Source organism: Tamandua tetradactyla, chromosome 13 (assembly GCF_023851605.1).
Source record: "Tamandua tetradactyla isolate mTamTet1 chromosome 13, mTamTet1.pri, whole genome shotgun sequence".
Lineage (NCBI taxonomy): Eukaryota > Metazoa > Chordata > Mammalia > Pilosa > Myrmecophagidae > Tamandua > Tamandua tetradactyla.
The window spans coordinates 31,032,569-31,055,247 of record NC_135339.1 but is presented as its reverse complement, the minus strand read 5'-3'; the positions used below and the strand labels follow the sequence as shown (position 1 = coordinate 31,055,247).

General features: G+C 35.2%; 1 protein-coding gene across 14 annotated transcripts in view; it reads right to left on the bottom strand.

Annotated features, from left to right (window-relative positions):
• CTNNA3 (catenin alpha 3) overlaps window positions 1-22,679 on the bottom strand; it is a 1,849,311-nt gene that overhangs the window by 581,062 nt on the left and 1,245,570 nt on the right. For all 14 annotated transcript variants that reach the window (XM_077125140.1, XM_077125142.1, XM_077125146.1 and 11 more), the window contains one exon: window positions 22,348-22,504. In XM_077125140.1, the coding sequence (XP_076981255.1) occupies window positions 22,348-22,504 (157 nt within the window). The remainder of the gene's footprint in view (window positions 1-22,347; window positions 22,505-22,679) is intronic.

The following is a 22,679-nucleotide window of genomic DNA, read 5'->3' as shown; positions in this document are numbered from 1 at the left end:
CTCCCTAGCTGCCTGTTGATCAGCAAAAGCTTTCTCTCCTGCTACTTTCACATTGTATACACTAAAACTGTTTTTTAAATTTTCAAACGAGCCTCTGTTGTACTGAAAATCCATAGGGGTAGACCCTTCACTTTCATTTTCCTTTAGGGAAACATATAAAGACAACCTATTCTTGCATGATGCCAAGAATATATAGGACTGTAGGAATGCTTTCTTTTTTATAACAACCCTGCACCCAAAAGAATGTTGCACTTTCTATGTACAAGAGATACGGATCTTGTAGTTTACACAAATTTTTGCAGTTGTTGGTGTAGCGGCAGCAACAGCTTCACAGATTTCCTTCACTTTTTTTTTCTTGAGATGCCAAAGGTAGATTCATAAATGCCATAATGGTGGGCAACAGCAGCACCAATACTGCCTGAACAAAGCAGATCTAACAATTCTTCTCTTTCCTTCAAGTTCATCACATTTTTCTGTGTCATGGGGACACTTGTCAAACCACTAGGAACCCTATACTTGGGACCCATTATTTTAATAGCGTTTATGGCATGTACATGACACAAGATAGGAGAAACTTGAGCTCACCCTGAGATTTCACATGTGATATTGCAGTAAACATGCTTGGCATCCCCAAAACAGTAAGCAGAACTGCAGTTCTTAACTACAAATTTAATTTTAAGAAAATAAAATTGTGTAGTTGTTCATCTATTTCATTAAACAGTAAAACACATACTGTACAGGTAATACACATAACAGTACACATATTTTATATGTTTATGAGTTACCAAACTTTTTAAGATATCTCTATATTTCTAGCCTCCGTATGTCATCTGCTGGCCTTTGCATGTCATCTGCAGCTTCTGCAAAACTCCAAAAAAATTCCCATTTAATTTCTAATGCTGACCTTTGATATATCATAACCACATGGGGAGAGTCGCAATTTGGAAGGGATAAATGCACCAAGATTTTAGGATCTGATCCACAAAGAAAGAGTCCAATCATAAGGCTGAATATTGCTTCTTTCTTTAAAGCCCCCGTGTAGTTAAGTGAATAAGATTTGTGTGGATTTATATTGGAAGCATAAAGGGCAAAAATCACCATCATGAGAGGATAAATGAAAGTTTGCACACAGATATTATGTGATGACATGGGGATTGAATTTTGTTTTATATATTGAATTATTTAGATACATAGAAATGCACGTATTTCTCACTCCTTCCATGAAAAAAACATTTTACAAAAACAGTTTTAGAACTATCTCAAAAAAACTAAATTTCACTCATATGTGAAAGTTACTAAAATTCACTAAAATGCACCCTACTTTCAAAGATAATTCTTCAGTTATTTTGCTAAACTATGGTATACTATTGAAATAGGCTTAAATAAGACAACTCCTTTAAAGACATTCATCTTTCCCACACCTAGTTTGAATTTTAAAAATGGTTTAACAATAATGTTAACACTAATAATTAACTTTGACTGACTTAACTATTTCCCAGACACTATCCAAAACTTTTTTTTTTTTTTTTTTTTTACCCCGCATGAGCAGGCACCAGGAATCCAACACGGGTCTCTGGCATGGCAGGTGAGAATTCTGCCAGTGAGCCACTGTTGCACCGCCCTATTCAAAATATTTTTAACATATCATTTTACTTATTTCTTCAATCATACAAGAATGTGAGTTCAAAGACAGCAGGGCTATTTTTCTATTTTGTTGACTTTTTTATCTCTAGGATTTAAAACAGTCCTATCACCTATTAAGTGCTCAGTAAAAACTTCTAAATAAATTAGTGAATTAGTGAATAAATGATATAACTATTAATATAATTAGAGGAAGGCATTTAAGGAATTAGAGATGGCAGTTTGCTTCCTAATGGTCAGATCTGGAAGGAAATGACAGAACTGTCTACCCCAACATACTTAACACCCTCTAAACAGGCTCTACTCTTTCTATGTTTCTTATAATCTCTAGAGATGAAACCTACTGTATTTGATATCTAAACTTATGAGTTACTTCCATAATGAAGTTTAGGTAAGAATGATAGTGCTTTGTGAGAATGTAATTTTTAGCTGCATTTTCCAAATATATATACAATTGATCACACACACAAGCTTTGGAGTCACTCTTTAAACAGGAGTTTTTACTGTAAACATTCCCAGGATGCTTTCAGAGTCCCTAAATCTATAAAAGCACATATTGAAAAGCTCAGATATGTAAGCCCTTGTGTCTGCACCCTCTGGATAGCAGGGAGAATGCTGCATTACGGGTCCTGAACAGACTTTGGAGAGCACTGGGTAAGATCCAGCCTACTCTAATCTGCCTAAAAACCCTTCATCTCTGGCAGAAATCTTTGGTATCTCAAAAGGACCAAATCTGAGACCTGTTAGAGGCTGAAGGAGTGGTGTGTGGGAAGGAGGAACTTCCTTCTAATCTTTCATCTAATCTGTAAAATGCCCCAAAGGATTTACCATATTAAGGATTAAATATATATATATATATATATATATATATATATATATATAGTGAAATATAACATCTATACAAAAAAAAGAAGGAAGAATTAATAATTTTCAAGTACACTTAAACACATAGTTATGGAACAGATCTCAGAATTTATTATGGGCTACCATTCCACTATTTCAGATTTTTCCTTCTAGCTGCTCTAAAACACTGGACACTAGAAGAAATATCAATATATGATTCAGCAGTCATACTCATTTGTTATATCCTAATTTCTCTGTTAAACTCCTCCTTGTCCTTTAATCCTTCTCCCAGTCTATAAGGATCTTTAGGCAATCCCCATTCTGACTTTTTCATGTCGAAAAGGGGGGGATGAAATTACTTGATAATCTTAGATCTAGTAACTGGGTTTTAAGACTTATCTAGCCTAGGAAACCTCTGACAATTCTAGGTTCCAGGAAAGCAAACTTAGTTCATGAAACTTTTACAAAGTCTCAGATCAAGTGCTAGGTGTTCTTAAGAGTTAACAGGAGTGATGTTGGTTGGGATTTAGCAAACCGTGGCACTCAACTGAAGCTTATATAAGAATTGCCTCCAGAACAGCCTCTTGACTCTATTTGATCTCTCTTAGCCATTGATGCCTTATTTTGTAACACTTCTTTCCCCACTTTTGATGAGGAAGGCATTGCTGAACTCATGGCGTCAGGGCCAGACTCATCTCTGGCAGTCATGCCCCACCTTTCCAGATAGAGCTTCTCCCCAGAAAGTCATATTCCACATAGCGGGGTAGGATAATGATTTTCCTTGGACAGTTGGGCTTAGCGAGAGAGGTCACACCTGAGCAACAAAATTTCCTGGAAACAACTCTTAGGCTTCATTATGGGTAGTTAATTTCTCCACTACAGAAATAAATTTCATAAGGGGAAGTCTCAAAATCAAGGGTTTGGCATATTTTCTTGGGCATCCCCAATGGTTGAGAGTGCACCCAGGGTTTCTTAGATGGGAAAGTTTAATATTTTCATTTTTTTTTCTTTCAGACTCTCAAAGAACCCTGTCAATACTTTCTTTTTTTTTTGCTTCTTTTAAACATTTTTACTGTTAAATATAACATATGTACAAAGAAAAGAAAGAAAAAGCAATGATTTTCAAAGTATACTTCAACAAGTAGTTACAGAGCAGATTTTAGAGTTTGTTATGGGTTACCATTCCTAGATTTCAGATTTTCCTTCTAGCTGCTCCAAAACACTGGAAGCTAAAAGAAATTTTTTTTTTCCTTTTTGTGAAAAATAACCTATATACAAGAAAGCAACAAATTTCAAAGCACATCACAACTATTAGTTGCAGAATACATTTCAGAGTTTGGTATGAGTTACAATTCCACAGTTTTAGGTTTTTACTTCTAGCTTCTCTAAGATACTGGAGACTAAAAGAAATATCAATATAATAATACAGTAATCATACTCATTTATTAAGCCTTACCTTCTCTGTATAACTCCCACTCTTCAGGGGTATTTGGGCTATGCCCATTCTAACTTTTTCATGTTGGAAGGGGCTACTGATAATACGGGATAGGGGGATGGCCCCTCTGCATTTCAGGACTTATCTGGTCCAGGGACCTATTTGGAGGTGATAGGTTTCTGGAAAGTTATCCTAGTGCATGAAGCCTTTCAAGAATTTTAAATAATGGCCTAGGTGTTCTTTAGGATTGGCTGGAATGGTTTAGGTTGGGGTTTGGCAAGTTATGGTAGGTAACAATGTCCAACTGAAGCTTGGGTATAAATAACCTCCAGAGCAGCCTTTCAACTCTATGTGAATTCTCTCAGCCACTGATATCTAATTTGTTCCAGTTCTTTTTCCCCTTTTTGTCAGGATGGCATTGTTGATCTCATGATGCCAGGGTCAGACTCATACCTGAGAGTCATTTCCCATGCCACCAGGAAGACTTTCACCCCCTGGATATCATGTCCCATGCAGGGGAGAGGACAACAATTTCACTTGCAGAGTTGGGTTTAGAGACAGAGGCCAAATCTTAGCAACAAAAGAGGTCCTCCCGAAGTAAAAGTAGGCTGAGCTTCTCTACTACCTACATAAATTTCACAAGAGCAAACCTCAAGATCAAGGGCTTGGCTATTGATTTGGATATCCCTAATTGGCACAGTATCAGGGGTTTCCCTGGTGGTAAAGTTTAATAGCTCCTTATTTTTTCTCCTTCTGCCAATACTTTAATTATCATCCCACCATAGCCTGAGGTGTATCCTGGTATTACATTAAGCTACACAGAATTACAAGGCCTCATTCCCGTTCTGGACTCAAGGAGCTGGAGTTGTTTAAATGAATTATCTAGATAGGTTGATTTAGATTCTGTATTAGAGAAATTTTTGGTTCTAAACATAATAAACCTCTCTGCCTTTGGTCTCATATAGTACAGGAAGGTCTAGAATACATATATACTAACATCTTTTATCCTGTATTCTTCTTTACATTAGTCCTAGCCAAACTGGTTTCACTTTTATTTCTAATTGAAGTCTGTTCTCTTTTTAGGCTACTTTAACTGTTATTGTATATAGCTATGCTACCTTTCTGGGTTGCAGCACTTCATTTCTGTATCTTTGGTGTCATGGTGCTACTCAAAGTTCCAAGGAAATACCAGCTGATACACATATAGCTCAGAATCTAGAAATATATTTACAACTTCAGACTAAGTGTGGCTGCTATAATGGCTTACAATCTAGGCTCCAATTTTCTTATAAGTATTTTCTGAGAGAGGCTTTAATATTTATTCTTTTGTTTCTGGCTTATTTTGCACAACACCTTGTCCCCAAGGTTTATTTAGTTTGTTACATGCCTTGCAATAACCTTCCTCTTTGTAGTCACCCCATATTACAAGACACAACTATCAGTTCACCATTCTACTTCTCAGTCATTGTATCTTTCAACTCCCTCCATCTATTGAGTACCATGGATAATGTCCAAAGTAAATAAACCATGTCTTATAGTAACCTCACTTGGCTATACAATCAGCATCAATTTCAATATTATACTGTCTTCATTGGTCCATAGCGACAAAGAACTGACAAACACAGTCTCACCAAATATCAAATCAAAACCACGGTTTATCACTGATCCATCCCCCCCCCCCCCAATTAGTTTCCTCTGGTAGTGCTGTGGTACTGTTGATATCTTTCTGTTAACTATTGGCCATAGCATGCATTTTTAGTTTTCTCCTATACCATCTCTACTATCAGCACTTTGTCCGATATCAAACCTTTGAAATAATTTATGAGAGAACTTATTTACAATTGTAGATTTAATTAGTGAGATACATGACATTATATATCTCCTATCAACCTTCAATATGGCAGTTACTGATAACCCCACTAATGCGTTACCACCACTTTGATCCTTTCCCTTCCATTTAAGTTCAACCTCATTGGGTAGCCTTTCCCCCATCTCTAGCTTCTGCATATCTCTAAGTCTGATATATTCTACAGTGTAACCTCTGAGATTACCTTCATCAGAGTCACAATCATGAAATCATACCGTGTCTGTTCTTCTGTGTCTCACTTATTTTGCTCAGCATTATGTCCTCAAAGTTCATTCACATTGTCATATGTTTCAGGATCTCATTTCATTTTACTGCAACATAATATTCTATCATATGTATACATCACACTTTGTTTATCCACTCATCTGTTGAAGAGCACTTGGGTTCTTTCCATCTTTCGGCAATTGTGGATAGTGTCACTATGAACATCAGTGTGCAAATGCCTATTCATGTTATCGCTTTCAGCACTTCAGGGTATATACCAAGTATCGGTATTGCAAAGTTATATGACAACTCAATATTTAGCTTTCCGAGGAAGTGTCAAACTGTTTTCCACAGCAGCCACACCATTATACATGTCCAACGACAATGAATAAGTGTTACAATTTCTCCACATCCTCTCCAACATTTGTAGATTTATGTTTGTTTAATATTAGCCATTATTATAGGTGTGAGATGATATCTCATTGGCATCTCGATTTGCATTTCACCTACAGATAATGAAAATGAGCATGTCTTCATGTGCTTTTTTAGCCACGTGTATTTGTTCTTCAGAAAGGTGTCTATTCATACCCTCTGCCCATTTTATAATTGGGCTGTTTGGTTTTTGTGTTATTGATCTGTACAATTTCTTTATGTACACAAAATATCAAGCCTTTATTTGATATGTAGTTTCCAAATATTTTCACCCATTAAGTTGGGTGCCTTTTCACTTTTTTGACAAAGTCTTTTGAGGCACAGAAGCTCTGGATATTAAAGAGTTTTCATTTCTCTGTTTTTCCTTTCACTGCTTGTGCTTTAGGTTTAAGACACTAAGTTTAAGTTTAAGATGCTACCAACAATTATTAGATCTTGAAGATGTTTCTCTACGTTTTCTCCTAGAAGCTTTATGGTACTGACTCTTACATTTAGGTCTTTAATCCATTTAGAATTAATTTTTGTATAGGGTGTAAATTTGGGGTCCTCTTTCATTCATTTGGCTATTGATATCTAATTCTCCTATGCCAATTCATTGAAAAGACTATTCTGTCCCAGTTCAGTGTATTTGGGGGATCTTATTGAAGATCAACTTCCACAGATTTAATTATCTATCTCCACACCTCAGTTTGATTCCATTAGTCAGTCGATATTTCTATCTTTGTGCCAGTACCATGCTATTTTGACCATTGTGGCTTTATAGCAAGTTTAAAATCATGAAGTGATAGTCTTTCCACTTCACTCTTCTTTGGTTATTTTGGACCTTTTTCCCCCTGAAAAAGTTATCAAATAAATATGATAACTACCTTTTCCAGTCTTCAAAGTAGGCTGTTGGGATTTTGATAGGTACTGCATTGAATATGTATATCAATATGAGTACAATTGACATCTTAATAGCATTCAATCTTCCCATCCATGAACATGGAAAGTCTTTCCAAGTATTTATATAATTTTTAATTTCTTTCAGCAATATTTTGTACTTTGCTGTGTACAAGTCCTTGATATCCTTGATTAGGCTTATTCCTAGATACCTGATTCATTTGGTTGCTGTTTTTAATTTAACATTTCCCTTACTGTCTCCTCAGGTCATTGCTTTTGTATAGAAGGATTACTGGTTTTTGTACATTAATCTTGTATCTCCCCAATTTATTGAATTTGTTTATTAGTTCAAGTAACTTTGTCATAGATTTCTCAGGGTTTTTCAAGTATAGGATCATGTCATCTGTAAATAATTAAAAAAAAATCTACTTCTTCCATTCCTATTTGGATGCCTTTTAGCTCTTTCTCCCATCTAAGCACTCAAGCTAGGACTTTCAGTACAAGGTTGATTAATGGTGGTGACAATGAGCATCCTTGTCTTATTACCAATCTTGAGGGGAATGCTTTTCATCTCTCACCAATAAGCATGATGCTGGTTATGGGTTTTTCATATATGCCTTTTATAATATAGAGGAAGTTCACTTTGATTCTTATCTTTTGAAGTGTTTTTATCAGGAAAGAATGATGCATTTTGTCAAATGTTTTTTCAGCATCAATGGATGTCATCATGTGATTTTTCCCTTTCGATTTGCTAACGTGCTGTATCACATTGACTGATTTTCTTACATTGCACCACCCTTGCATTCCTGGTATAAATCTCACTTGATCTTGACTTGCAATTGTTTTAATGTTTCTTTGGATTAAATTTCTAGTATTTTGTTGAGAATTTTTCCATCTATGTTTATTAGGGATATTGGTCTAAAGTTTTCCTTTCTTGCAGCATATTTATCCAGTTCTGCTATTAGAGTGATGCTAGTGTCACAAAATAAGGTAGGTAGCATTCCTTCTTCCTCAAATTTTTGGAAGAATTTAAACAGGATTAGTGTTAGTTCTTTTTGGAATCCTTGATAAAATTCCCCTGGGAAGCCATCTGGTCCTAGACTTTTCTTTGTTGGGAGATTTTTGATGACTGAATCTCTTTACTTGAAATTCATTTGTTGAGATCTTCAACAAAATTCAAGACACTATAGGTAGTTCATGCATTTCTAGGAATTTGCCTTTTCATCAACATTATCTAGTTGTTCATTTTATTCTCTTATGATTTATAAAATTTCTTCAGGATTCACAGTAATGACCCCTCTGCTCATTATTTATTTATTTATTTATTTTTGACTCCTCTCTTTTTTCTTTGTCAGTCTAGCTAGGGGTACATCAATTTTATTGATTTCCTTGAAAAAACAACTTTTAGATTTGCTGATTCTTTCTATTGTTTTTGTTCTCAAATTCATTTATTTCTGTTTTAATCTTTTTTATTTCTCTTCTTTTATTTGCTTTGTGGTTAGTTTACTATTCCTCCTCTAATTTCTCCAGATGAACAGTTAAATCCTCAATTTTTGTTCATTCTTATTTTTAATATAGGCATTTAGGTCAACACATTTCCCTCTCAGCACTAACTTTGCTGCATCCCATAAGTTCTGATATGTTGTATTTTCATTATCATTTATCCCCAGAAATTTACCAATTCCTCTATCATTTTCTTCTTTGACCCATTAATTGTTTAACAGTGTGTTTAATTTCTATATATTTGTGAAAACTGTTATTCTTTCATGATTAATTTCCAACCTCATTCCATTGTGGCCTTGGATAATTTCAATCTTATTAAATTTATAAAGACTTATTTTATTTCCCAGCATATGATCTATGCTGGAAAACATTCCATGTGCACTACAGAAGAATATATATCCCAGTGTTTTGATGTGTAATGAGCTATATATGTCTATTAGTTCTAATTTATATATCACATTGTTAAATTCTCTATTTCCTTGTTGATCCTCTGTCTGGTTGTTCTATGTATAGTGAAGAGTGGGATATTGAAGTCTTCCAATATTATTGTTGAAATGTGTATAGGCCCCTTCAGTTTTGCCAGTGTTCTTTGGAACTCCTTGCTTGGGAGCATAAACATTTGTGACTCTTATTTCCTCTTAGAATTGTCCCTTTTATTAATATGTAGAGTCCTTTGTCTTTTATGACATATTTACATTAAAAGTCTATTTTAGGTGATATTAGTATAGCTATTCCTGCTTTATTTTTGATACAGCTTTGGAAACATCTTTTTCCATTCTTTCACTTTCCATCTATTTGTATCCTTACATCTAAGATGCATGTTTTGTAAACAGCATATAGATGGATTATATGTTTTAATCCATCTGACTATCTTTATCTTTTTTTTCATGCAAGAACTTATTTAGTAGTGTTAATTAGTGGGACACATGAATCTATATATCCCCTTTCAATCATGTTCATCTTCAATAAGGTAATAACACTTATAGACTGCTAGTGAACCACCTTCACCTCTGTCTATTCCCTTACATTTAAGTTCAACCACATTAGCTAATCATTCACCCATCTCTATCTTCTGTGTATTTCCAGGTTCCCTATATTCTGTATTATAAGGCCCTGATTTTACCTACCAAGGTCAAACAAATGGAATTATATGTACAGTATCTCTCCTTTTGCGTCGGGCTTATTTCACTCAGCATTATGTCCTCAAGGCTCATCCATCTTGGCATGTGCTTCAGGACGTCATTTCATCTTACTGCTGCATAATATTCCATCATAGGTGTATGGCACATTTTGTCAATCCACTCATCTCTTGATGGGCTATTTTTTTTTTTCATTCTGCCAATCCGTACCTTTTATTTGGTGAGTTCAGTTCAATAATGTTCAAAGTTACTGTTGTAAATGCAGTTCTTGAATCTACCATCTTACTTTTTAATTTTCATTCATCAGATCAATATATTCTTTGCTCTTTCTCTTAATCCTTAAATTGCCCTTACTGGTACTCTTCAGTTCTGTGCCCTCCTCCAGAACTCCCTCTCATGTCTTTCTCTTCAGCTGACAGGACTCCCTTTGTCTTTGAATATTTTAATCTCTTTCTCAATGTTGAAGGACAGCTTGGCTGGATAAAATAATTCTTAACTGAAGTCTTGTTCAGGATCTTTAATATATCATACCACTGCCTTCTTGCCTCCATGGTACCTGTTGATTAGTAACAAACTCAGGCTTATATGTTTTCTCCTGCATGTAGGAGATGGCTTTTCTCATGCTGCTTTCAGGATTTTCTGCTTCTCTTCAAAATTTGACAGTTTAATCTGTATGTGTCTTGGAATAGACCTATTTGGATTTATTCTATTGTGGGTTCTTTGGCCCTCTCAGTTACATGTTTATGTCTTTTATAAGGGTTGGGAGTTTTCACCTATTATATTTTCAATTAAACTTTTCAAGTCTTTAATCTTCTCTTCTAATTTTGAAACACCAGTGATAGCTATATTTGTATGCTTTTTATTGTTCATCATTTCCCTAAGATCCAATTCCATTTTTTCCGTTTTTCTTGCCATTTGTTTCTTTGTGCACTCTCATTAATTTATTTCATCTATTAGCTCACTTATCCTTCCTTCTGCTTCTTTGAACCTGCTATCATTTGTCTCTAATATAGTTCTAATTTGTTCTACTGCATCTTTTATCCCTGTAAGATCTGCCATTTTTCTATTTAATCTTTTGAATTCTTCTTTGTGCTCTTCTAGTGTCATCCTGGTATCCTTTATTTTTTATAAATATCTTGTGTAGTTGTTCCACGTTTATTCATAAATAAATATATAAACATAAAATACATAAATAAAAATACTAATAATAAAAATACAGAAAAAAAATATTTAAAAAACCTTGGCAGATAGGGATTTTGCCAGACTGCATTTACTGCATCTTCCCAGAAAGTGGCACTTTTCAGGCACCTCCTCCCCTCAAGCCCTGGCTGGGAAGATGGCTGAACAGTGGGGATGCTGCTCCCAGCACACAGTGGCTGTATGGCCGTTCCTAGTGGGACAGGTGATACAATCATAGCGCCAGGGGAGCAGCTGATTGCCGTGCCTGGCACCTAATGGATCCTCCATTCACTGTGTCTGATAGGAGGGCTATTTACCATGCCTGGCTGGTGATTGGTTCCAACCAGGGGTGCAGTCTTTCACAGTGGACAGCTAGGCACGCTCTGGACACTCTACGGGTGCTGTGGGTTGTGAAGCTGTGCAGGAAGTTTTCTCTAGCCAGCAGCTGGGGAAGGCTGCTATGGAGGGATGGTCAGTTACCTAGAATTGGCACGTCTTTTTCTGCTGCCACCAAGGTGGGGGTCACAGCCAATCAGATCCACCCTGCTCTTCCCACCCAGTCTCCTTGCCTCTCTCCCCCCTATGAAATACTGAAGACCTCTCTGATCAGTCACACCCCAAGACTGCAGTCCCAGTCCTTCTTCCCTGTTCCCTATCTTATTCTATGAAGGAGGGGTGAATCTTACCTACCCTGCTTCACCATCTTCCTGGAAATCCTATATTAAGGATTTTTATTCACCCAAATTACATTGATTAAAGGTGTGAGCTTAGAGTTGAGACATTGCCCCATAATAATCAATTAGAAATGAAACCATGAGACTTGCTTTGATTCTCTGTTTTGGTTGTAAGTCTTCGTCAGTATATCTGGCTATTCCAAATAATCTGGTTTATAAATACTGCACATATAATCACAGGGACAATTTAAAGCATATTCTACATGAAAAGTATATTTTATTATTCAGAGCCTTTGTAAGTACATAGCTGGGGCATCTGCAGAAATTAAAAAGTATTTATTTTATTTTTACATAAGACTAAAATGCAAACTTATGGTTCTATTTATGCCATCAGTAAAATTATTGATGACTAGTCCACCTCTACCTACAGTTTCAATAGAAATTCTCAAGTCTAATTGATTTTGACAAAGTTAGAAAATAAATTCTAATTATGGTTCTTCTAAAGATGTAATTTATAATATCCAAATATCAGTCCTGTAGTATATCTATTGTGCATTCAAATGTGTTTGCCTTTAGTGAACCTGCCTGTTAGTACATGGAATAATGTGTGATAAATTCCAGTTCACATGCCCAAACTGCTCGTCAGCCATGTAAGCAGCGGCAGTAACTCAAAATGCAATTACCACAGAGCAATAATGGATTACCTTGGGAAGTCTATTCAGTCATTTTTGAACACACACTTTCTCCCTGTTTTTCTGTAACTTACGTAAATCCATATGTACAGTTCCTCTGCCTTCTGTACAATGATCACTGAGCTGCATACAACCACGTGAAAATGTTATCAAGAATACATAGGGAAAAAATTGACAACCACAAGACTACTCCTTGTTTTTAGCCAGTGTCACAAGAGATCTTGGCTGCAAGTCATCACTGGGCTAGCCTATTGCAAAAGAGTTTCTTTTCCTGATAAATGAAAACTGGGTTACTCAACCTCAGTTAATTCCCAGTCATCCAGCTAGCTCTCACCTCCTATTATTACTCAGATATGTTATCTTGGATTCTAATTTATAGGCAGCAAGATGGAGAAAAAGAAGTAACATCTTTTATATTGGATTTTTTTTTTTTTTTTTTTACTTTTAAGAGCAAATAAAGCATTATTTTGTTTTATACCACCTACTTTAAAAAAAAATGGTTTTCAGTATCTGCAGCTAGTGTTCTGAAAAGCTGACAGTCTATGATGCTCTGATTTAAACACATTTTAGATGCCTTGCTTTTCTCTATAAAAGTACAGGGCTCTATAATGTCAAGCGTTAGCTTTCAAGCCCAGTTTCAAGCCATTTGTACTCTTTGTGTCTGTAATACCGGTTAACATGCTGTCCACTTTCCCAGCATTGGTCTATGCTTTTCACTCTCTCTGGGATCTTCTTCCACTTTCTTCAAAGTTAAAATCATAAGCTGTCCCTTAAAAATTCTTCCCTCAATACCCAGATATTCCAGCAACATTCATTTAAAAGTGTTTTGTTTAAATAATTAGTATAATCCTTTCAGAGTTTGATTTACCTATGCTAGATTGTGAGTTACATGAAAGTTAACATCATGCCTTTTACTCCTTTAAAGCACCTTCCATTTCCCAGCATACTACTTTACACATAGAGGATATTTAATACACTTGTATAAAAACTCAATTTTGAAGAATATGTGCTAAGCTCAAATTGAAAAGAATATACATGGCATTTGAAGCAATTCATGCTTTGACGCTTTTAATTAGCTAAAATTTCAAATAGGCATAGATAGGTGCAATATGGGTAATAAGCTATTTGTTATGATTTTATAAAATTCATCTTTACATAGATATTTACTATACTGTTTACCTTTTATCCCAACTCTTTTCCTATAAACACTGTATTGAGATGTAATAGTGCTATGTTTGTATAATTAATTTGGCATTGTGATCTTACTGACAATATTAACATATTTCTTTAGTATTAATTTATGAAAAAAATTGAAGAGCTATTTGTTTTCCTTTTCTTTCGCCAAATGATTTAGATAAGTTTATAGAAGCTAAAGATTCTGTTCACTAAAATATCATGATCAAAGAAGTCTTTGTTAGGGCATTTTTTGATTTTTAATTTTTTTTTCATGGGTAGGCACCAGGAATCGAACCCAGGTCTCCAGCATCGCAGGCAAGAACTCTACCTGCTGAGCCACTGTGGCCCACCCTTGCTAGGGCATTTTTAATGGCAATTTGAGTTATCTTTCTATCACTAAGTCAAGGTCACAGAACATTGTAATGATTGTTGCTGAAAGTTATTTTTTATAATTTGAAGATATTTTAAAATACTCATTTCACAAATATCTTCCAATATATCTTTCAAATATATTGGAAGATAAATATCTTCCACAGCTGAAGATATTTAATGAAAGTATAAGATAGAAACCCTGAAAAGTTAATTTTGACAAAAAATTAAAAAGAGGAATAAATACTCATATTCATTCAGCAAATATATTGAGAGGCTTCAAGCAAAACTGATGCAAGGGTTTCAATCAGAAAGATTCTGTGTAATTAAGGTAAGAAGTATTGGTTTTTGGAACAGCTAGAAGTAAAAAACTAACATTGTGGAAATATAAACTATACCAAATTTTAAAATATGTTCTATAACTACTTGTTAAAATGTACTTGGAAATTTATTGCTTTATTGTATATATGTTACATATTACAATAAAAAAAAGAGGTATTGGTTTTAACTGAAGTGATAACAGTGAACATAGAGAAAATGAACATATAAAAGAAAAATTTTGGCTAAGGAATAAAGAAGATCATCAAGAACCCCTCAATATAATTTGTTGAGTGTTAATGTGACGTTACCTTAAAAATGAGAACAACTTTTACAATAAGAAAATAGCAATGCTAACTACAAGCAAGTTAATAAATAGTCAATTTCTGTTTCAGAAAATTTGGAACTATTGTTAGCAGCTTCCTCCATTCCTCAAATACCCCCGTGTCTCCAACAAACCCCATTGTCACAGCTGCCTTGCAAGTTGTATCTTCCAGTAACACTAACTCATTGTTCCATCTCCAGTACTCTACATCGTGTTTAGCATTTTAAATTATGCAATAAATATTTAATGAAAGAATGATGAAATTCAAGAAAGAAATGGTGTATCTGCACAGTGCTTCACATGCACTAAATTTTTAGAAATTGTTAGATAATGCTTATGGTCCAAATCTTTCCCTTCTTCTGTTAAAATTTAACTCTTCTCCCCGGCACCATGGGATTGACAATGCCTTACCGAGGAAAAGAGGGAATTGTAACAAATAAGGTATTTGTGGCTGAGAGAGTTAAAGAAGAGTTGAGATGCTACTCTGGAGGCTAGTCTTATGTAAGCTTCAGCTAGATATTGCTATTTATTATGGTTTGGCCAACCTCCAACAAAAGCCATTCCTGCTACCCCTAAAGAAACACAGGGCTTTATATGAGATTCAACAAAGTTTCCATGCATGATGATTACTTTCCAAAAAACATACAAGCTCAGATGGGTTCCTAGGCCAGTTAAGTCCTGAAACCCAGGTGGGCCAGCCTCTCCAGAACATCTAGTTCCGTCCCCCATCTCATATTATTGACAGCCCATTACAACAGGGAACATTTAGAATGGGTATAGCCTAAATACGCCTAAAATTGTGAGAAAGATCAAAGGATAAGTTGGACTTAAAACAGAGTAGGTAGAATTTAACAAATGAGCATAACATTCCTTTTGGTCTCCAGTGTCTTGGAGAAGCCCGAAGGAAAAACCTATAATTGTAGAACTGTAACCCATACTAAACTCCAAAATCTGTTCTATAACTAGTTGTTGTGGTGTACTTTGAAATTTATTTATTTTTTGAATATATATTTTCATAATAAAAAAATAAAAAATATTAACTCTTCTAAAATCTGTTCTTTATAGTTTTAAGTCTCTTTATGAGCTAATTAATATTTGTAATAGTTTAAAAGCTGATACAGGAACTAATGTGGTTCTACTTCCAAATCTGCATCCTAAATAGAGATCCTAATGTTTATACTCCCTCAGATACCACAGCAGGCTGGTAGGATAGAGTGCCTTAGCTCTCATCATAAATGCACACAGACAACCACATCCTCTGCCTGAACATAGAGCAAACCTTTATGTGCTCAAAAATCATCTTCAGAAAAGTCACTTTTTGAGAAGTGTGTGCTACATGCATTTTCAGAGAGTGATCAAAGACAGTGAAGGGTTAACATAACATAGTCAGTGACAGTAAAAGTATGACGAAAATGCATTTTGAAGATTTTTTTCTAACTACTTAAAAAGATCATTGGCAAATACTGCCATGCTTCACTCATATGAAGTAAGTATAATGTACAAACTCAGTGAATTAAAGTTGAGAACATGGGTTATCAGGTTGGAGCCTATTGTAAAGGGCCCTACATTGTAAGTTCTTATAGCAATCACATATATTCAGGAGTTGTAACTTATTTCTAAATTCTAGGATACAGAGCTGTTTGTATTAACCTGGTCATTTCCAGAAACTTCTGGCACTTATGTGACACCTGAGACTCAGAATAAGCACTCTGAAGCTAAGAAAGTCAGTAATACCCCATACAGCAACTGATTATAAAGCTGAAAAAGTGAACAGACTTCAACTAGAGAAATGAATGAAGCTGATCTGGATAGGACTAAGGTAGATCATAATAAAGGGTAAAGGATGATATGGTCCACATTTTAAAACTTCAACGTTTGCATGAGACCAAAGAGAGAGATGTTTATTTGGTGTAAAATGTATACACTGGGTAGTACATTACCTAATTTAATTCATGTGGTCAGTTTAGTTGAACACCATAAGTACATGGACTCCTATTTGTATAGATTAGTGTGATGCCCTGATATATCCCAGAGTAATTTGGGCAGTGAATTAAGGAGTACCTGCAAGGTCCCTTGTTCTAGTAAGCTAGCTGCCAGAATGCAATATACCAGAAACAGAATGACTTTTAAAAGGGGGAAATTAATAAGTTGCTAGTTTATAGTTCTAAGGCCAAGAAAATGTTCCAATTACAACAAGTCTATAGAAATGTCCAATCAAAGGCATCCAGGGAAAGATACTTTGGTTCAAGAAGGCCAATGAAGTTCAGGGTTTCTCTCTCAAGTGAGAAGGCACATGGCGAACACAGTCAGAGTTTCTCTCTCATCTGGAAAGGCACATGGTGAATACGGTCAGGGTTCCTCTCTCATCTGGAAGGGCACATGGTGAACACAGCATCATCTGCTAGCTTCTTCTCCTGGCTTCCTGTTTCATGAAGCTTCCTGGGAGGTATTTTTCTTCTTCATCTCCAAAGGTTGCTGGCTGATGGACTCTGCTTCTCATGGCTATGATGTTCTGCTCTGCTCTCTCTGAATCGCCTCCTTTCTCCAAAATGTTTCCTCTTTTACAGGACTCCAGAAACTTACCAAGACCCACCCAAATGGGTAGAGACATGTCATCACCTAATCCAGCTTAACCGCCACTCTTGATTAAATCACATCTCCAGAGAGATGATTTAGTTACAGATTCAAACATACAGTATTGAACAGGGATTATTCTACCTTTATGAAATGGGATTTAGATTAAAACATGGCTTTTCTATGGGACATACATCCTTTCAAACCACCACAGTCCCCTTCAAGGACTGAGGAGAAAGGAGAAAATATTCAACTTCCCTCTTTGGGGAATTCCTGATATTCTCACAAGCAGTGGGGACAAACAAATCAACAGGCTGAGCCCTCAATCTTGGGGTTCACCCCTGTGCATCTTATTCCTGCAAAGGAGAAGCTAAGACTACTTATAACTATGTCTAAGAGTCACACCCAAGAACCTCTTTTGTTGCTCAGACGTAGCCTCTCTCTCTAAGTCAACTTCGCAGGTGAACTTGCTGTGATCCACCCTACATGGGGCATGACTCACAGGAGTGTAAATCTCCCCAGCAATGTGGAACAGGACTCCTAGATGAGCTGGAACCTGGTATCATATGAGAAAGTCTTTGTGACCAAGAGGGGGAGGAGAGAAATGAGACAAAATAAAGTTTCAGTGGCTGAGAGATATCAAACAGAGTCAAGAGGATATCCTGGATAACCTCTCTTATATGCATTATATAGATATCCCTTTTTAGTTTATGGTGTATTGGAGTGGCTGGAAGGAAGTACCTGAAACTGTTAAGCCTTGTTACAGTACCCTTCATTCTTGAAGACAATGGTTTAACGATATGGGTTTACAATGAAAATGTGTGATTGTGAAAACCTTGTGTCTGATGCTTTTTTTTTATCCAGGGTATGGACAGATAAGTAAAAAAAGGATGAAAAATAAATAATGGGGGGGATGAAGTGAAAAAATTGGTTAGATTGAAATACTGGTGGTAAATGAGAGGGAGGGGTAAGGGGTATGGGATGTATGAGGTTTTTTAATTCCTTTTTCTGGAGTGACACAAATGTTCTAAAAATGATCATGGTAATGAATACATAACTATGTGATGATATTGTAAGCCACTGATTGTAGCTCATGTATGGACTGTATGCACATGAAGATTTCCAAAAAAAAAAAAAAAAAATTAAAAAAAGATGTCATTGGAAGAAGCTGTTTTGAATTTGAATTTGAGAAAACTTAGCTTGGCAAGCACCTCTTTTGCTTTTATAAGTGTTTTGGTCAGTTCATTGCTTAATCATATTTTTACACATAAGATTTATAAAAATCTAATGGGTAAATTGGCAATATTCCTTATGATTCTCAAGAAAGAAGTGATTTTACTTCTATTTTTCGTAGTCTATATATAACAGGAAAATCTTAACACACATATGGCTTCTGAAATCACGAATACTTTGACTTCTCAATCGTGAGAAGTTTGGTAATGATATACTCATATATATATGTATTTTTCTGTGTGTGTGTGTGTGTGTGTGTTATTCAGTTCTATTCTGATAATATATAACCATAATCTGAAATTAGTTATTTTAGCAACTTTCAAGTTTACAGTTCAGTAGTGTTAAATACATTCAAAATGTGATGCTATTGTGCTATAGTCACACCATCTATTGCCAAAACTTTACACATATAATTTTTAAATCATCAACTATATTTCTATATTTGGAATTGAAATAGATGAATTAAGAAACATGGTATTAGAGGTACGTACCCTCACTTCAAGAGCCTCTAGTCAATATTGGATCGTCTTATATCATAAAACATGAGTGGGAGGCAAGCACTTCACCACATGATCTCTACCTGTGCTAGTGAAATAACACTTTAAAGTTTAAAAATATTTTTCCTACTCCCTTCAGCTTCTACTTTTAATTTACATTTTAAACTAGGGAGCTGACATTCTGAGAATTCCCAGATTTTTTATAAATGACTCAGGAGAAAATGGAAATCTTTTCAGTTCTCCTATTCTTTATTCTTATTTATTTTTAGGAAAAGAATTGAGTATTGCTGTTGACTTCCAAAAGTCCAAGAAAAAAGTGAAATATTTTAAAAATTTTGAAAGCACATTATTATCCTGGTATGTTACAATACAGATACTTTCCGAACTGACTTGTCAGTTTATCAGTCTGATAGAGAAACCAGAGGTCTGTGAATACAAACAACAACTCATTATTCTAAATAATCATTCTGAAGTTGTACTGGAGAAGTCATTCACTGCTGATCACACCTGCAACTTTTTCTAAGAAAATCCGCTCCTTACACAGACCCCCACACTGTGGCAATCCTAATCACAGCTGTCTGAACCATGGGGTTGAGTATCTAAAATAAGGTATCCCATCTGTTGGCTGTGCCCTTTGACCTAGGACTTCTGACCTGGAACAACATCAGTGCATGCAGTCAGTCATATTCTTTTTTATTTGGCTGGGGGAATTCTGAGAAAAGATATCCATTATATGCTACAACAAAAAGCAGCATTTAAGACCATGCTAAACCAATACAAAGTAACATGAAGATTAGGTTTCTCAGTAACCTGAGAAAGAAGAGGAAGTCATTCAGTGTTTTGGGAAAAACATATTTGGTTGTGTACTCAACAGTCAATCCAACCCCCCCCTCCCATTTTTGTCTTTTATGCCAATAAAATTCTGATTTTGTTTGGGTAGTAAGCGGTAAGTCATAAAGGCTAAATTTGACTGTTTTAAGAACAATGGACTGCTAGATTATCCTTACACCAGCTCATGAGAGCTGATACTCTGTACCTCCATCTACCTCAGAATTCAATGGCATCATATTGATACCCTGAACTACCAAGATAAGTGCATTTATACCACAGAAAACAGCAAGAGCTACAAAGCAGAAGTTGCCAGACCTGCTAAGAGCCAGTTGTTAAAAATTAATCAGTACACCACTCTAAACCAGTCTTGGAAATCTCAATTCCCTTTGCCCAGTGATCCTCCTTGAAGTAGATACAGACCCAAGTTCTGACCAAAGATAAGAACATCTGAGAGAAGGCTTCTGAGAAAGATAATCCTCTTAATGAGACAAAGCCACAAGTCACCTTCCCTCCCTGCTTTACTGTGTGAGGATGTATTGCTTTGAGATCCAAGCATAAGGAAACCTCAACAGAGTCCAGAGATGCTTACACAGAACACCACCACCCATGGTATCTGAAGGCTGGTTCACCCTGGGAACAGTCCGCAATGGGTGTAGGAAATAGAAGGATGCCTTTTCTACAGACGATTTGAAACAATAGAATATAGATTATATATTACTCCACTTTTTATAATCACTCTGTACTGACAATTCTAAAAAAATGGCAGCAATAAAATACCCCTCCCATGCAGCTGGATCGCCCATCCCCATGCATTTGGATTGCTCCTACCAAATTTTCCTCAGGTGCTGGGGCTAGAAAGCATAGAATCAATTATTACAAATACCAAGTTACATGAGATAATTACATGTTTCTATTATTTAAAATACGTTTATATTTGAGTCTTCTGTTACTCACAGGCAAACATTCTAAACTATTAAAACAATGCATAGAAAGGAGCAGAGATAGAAGGTTGCTGACTCAGATTAATTCATCCCTAAAGGGAAAACCATGACCTTCCGTTCTGAAGGCCCAAGATCTGACAGCTCTTTTCACTCAAGACGTGGCCTTCCCCAGCTCTACTCATTCAAGACCTAATCAGTTATGACTCCCATTCATGACTGTCCAGGAGATTCTCCCTATAGTGTTATCAGTATTCACATATTCATTTTACATTGATTAGTATGAGTGGGTTTTTTTGTCTTGTAACTGAAAGAACTGATCAAAAACAGTTGCCAGCATTCAACAATCAGTTTACAAAAGACTTCCCCAAAATAAGATATTGATTGAATACATATCTCAAAATCCATACTAAGGAAATAGAAAATAGACAAAAATATGCTTAACATAGCATTGTTTTAATTAATATGAAAATGTATACAAATGCTAACACAATGAAAGTACATAAATGAATGATTTTTTTTTTGGAAGAGCACATGACAATGTTGGAAACTAAATTTGAATACTATGTGGAAAAAAACAAATACCTTTATGTAAATGCCATGATGGATTTATTTGACAATAATTTTGAACTACATAGAAAAATGTTGGAAGGAAATATATCAGACATCAATGGTTGCTCTTTCTGAATAGTGGGGTTAGGTTCAATTTATATTTTCTTACATATGTTATTTTCAAAAAGTTTCATACTATAAAAATGAAATTATTTTTAAATGATTAAATAGCATATATTTAGTTTTTTTAATACATCATAAAATATCATACACTTGTGGAATGATTTTTCAAGGATAAGAACATATACATGAGAGTAATTAATAAAAGAGATTAGACAGAAGTAAACGCCAGTAAACTTAAAAAAAACATGGAATAATGATAGCTTTTCATGAGCATTAAATTTTACAAAAAAAGGATACAATTAAATTCCAAGAAAATCCATGTTTCAAAAAAATTGAAAAGTACAATTCAATAATCTGGGAGGAGAGAATCATCTGGGCTTTACATCAAATCTCAAATCCCTCTGCTACTGCCTCGGTTAGATGTTTATACTTAATTCTTTGATTTCTTGAACCAGCACTTGTTCAAATATATATACTGGTAGTTAAAACAGCATATCGTATATCAAATCAGCGAAAAGTTTTCCCAAATGTATATTTTTTCTTAGTGGAGAAGATTTTGGCTTGCAAAGACGTACAGGGAATTCAAGAGGTCTAAGTATATTAGAAAAAAAGTTGATTTATTTGAAGATCCAGGAAAAGCCTGAGACTTCCAGCTACTATTTTCCATTAAGCCTTACTCATGAATAAGAGTTTCTTTAAGATACAAGTGAAAATTGTTGAACTGTAAAACATGCAGCCAGGAGGCTCATAATCCCAAACAAGATCACTGGTAAGGATTGGTGCTTCTACTACAAAGAAGCACTTTCTGGAAAGCCAATCATTTAAAACAAGAATCTCACAACATTGCATTGAGTAATTATATTCAATATTTTTATTTTAAATAAAATTAAAAATAATAAATTATTTAAAGATAAAAGACTTACCAGATACAGCAAGGAAGTCATCAATGCTTGTAATGTCATCTACAGCTTCAGTGAGGACATGTATATGATTCTCCCATGTGTGCTTATACATTTCCATAGTGTTTTTCACTACTTGGCTTTTAGGTCTTGCAGCCAAAGCAAGCGTGGCATTAATAACCTATAAAGACATTGAATGCTTATTCTGTGATTTCTTTGGCAATAGTCATCCTTGCGTACATGACAGATATATATATTTTAAAGACTAGATATACTCACACTTAACAACTAGAAAAGCAGTAAAAATGACCCACATGTAAATTCCTCGTTGCATTGCTAATAATTTAATTTTAGCA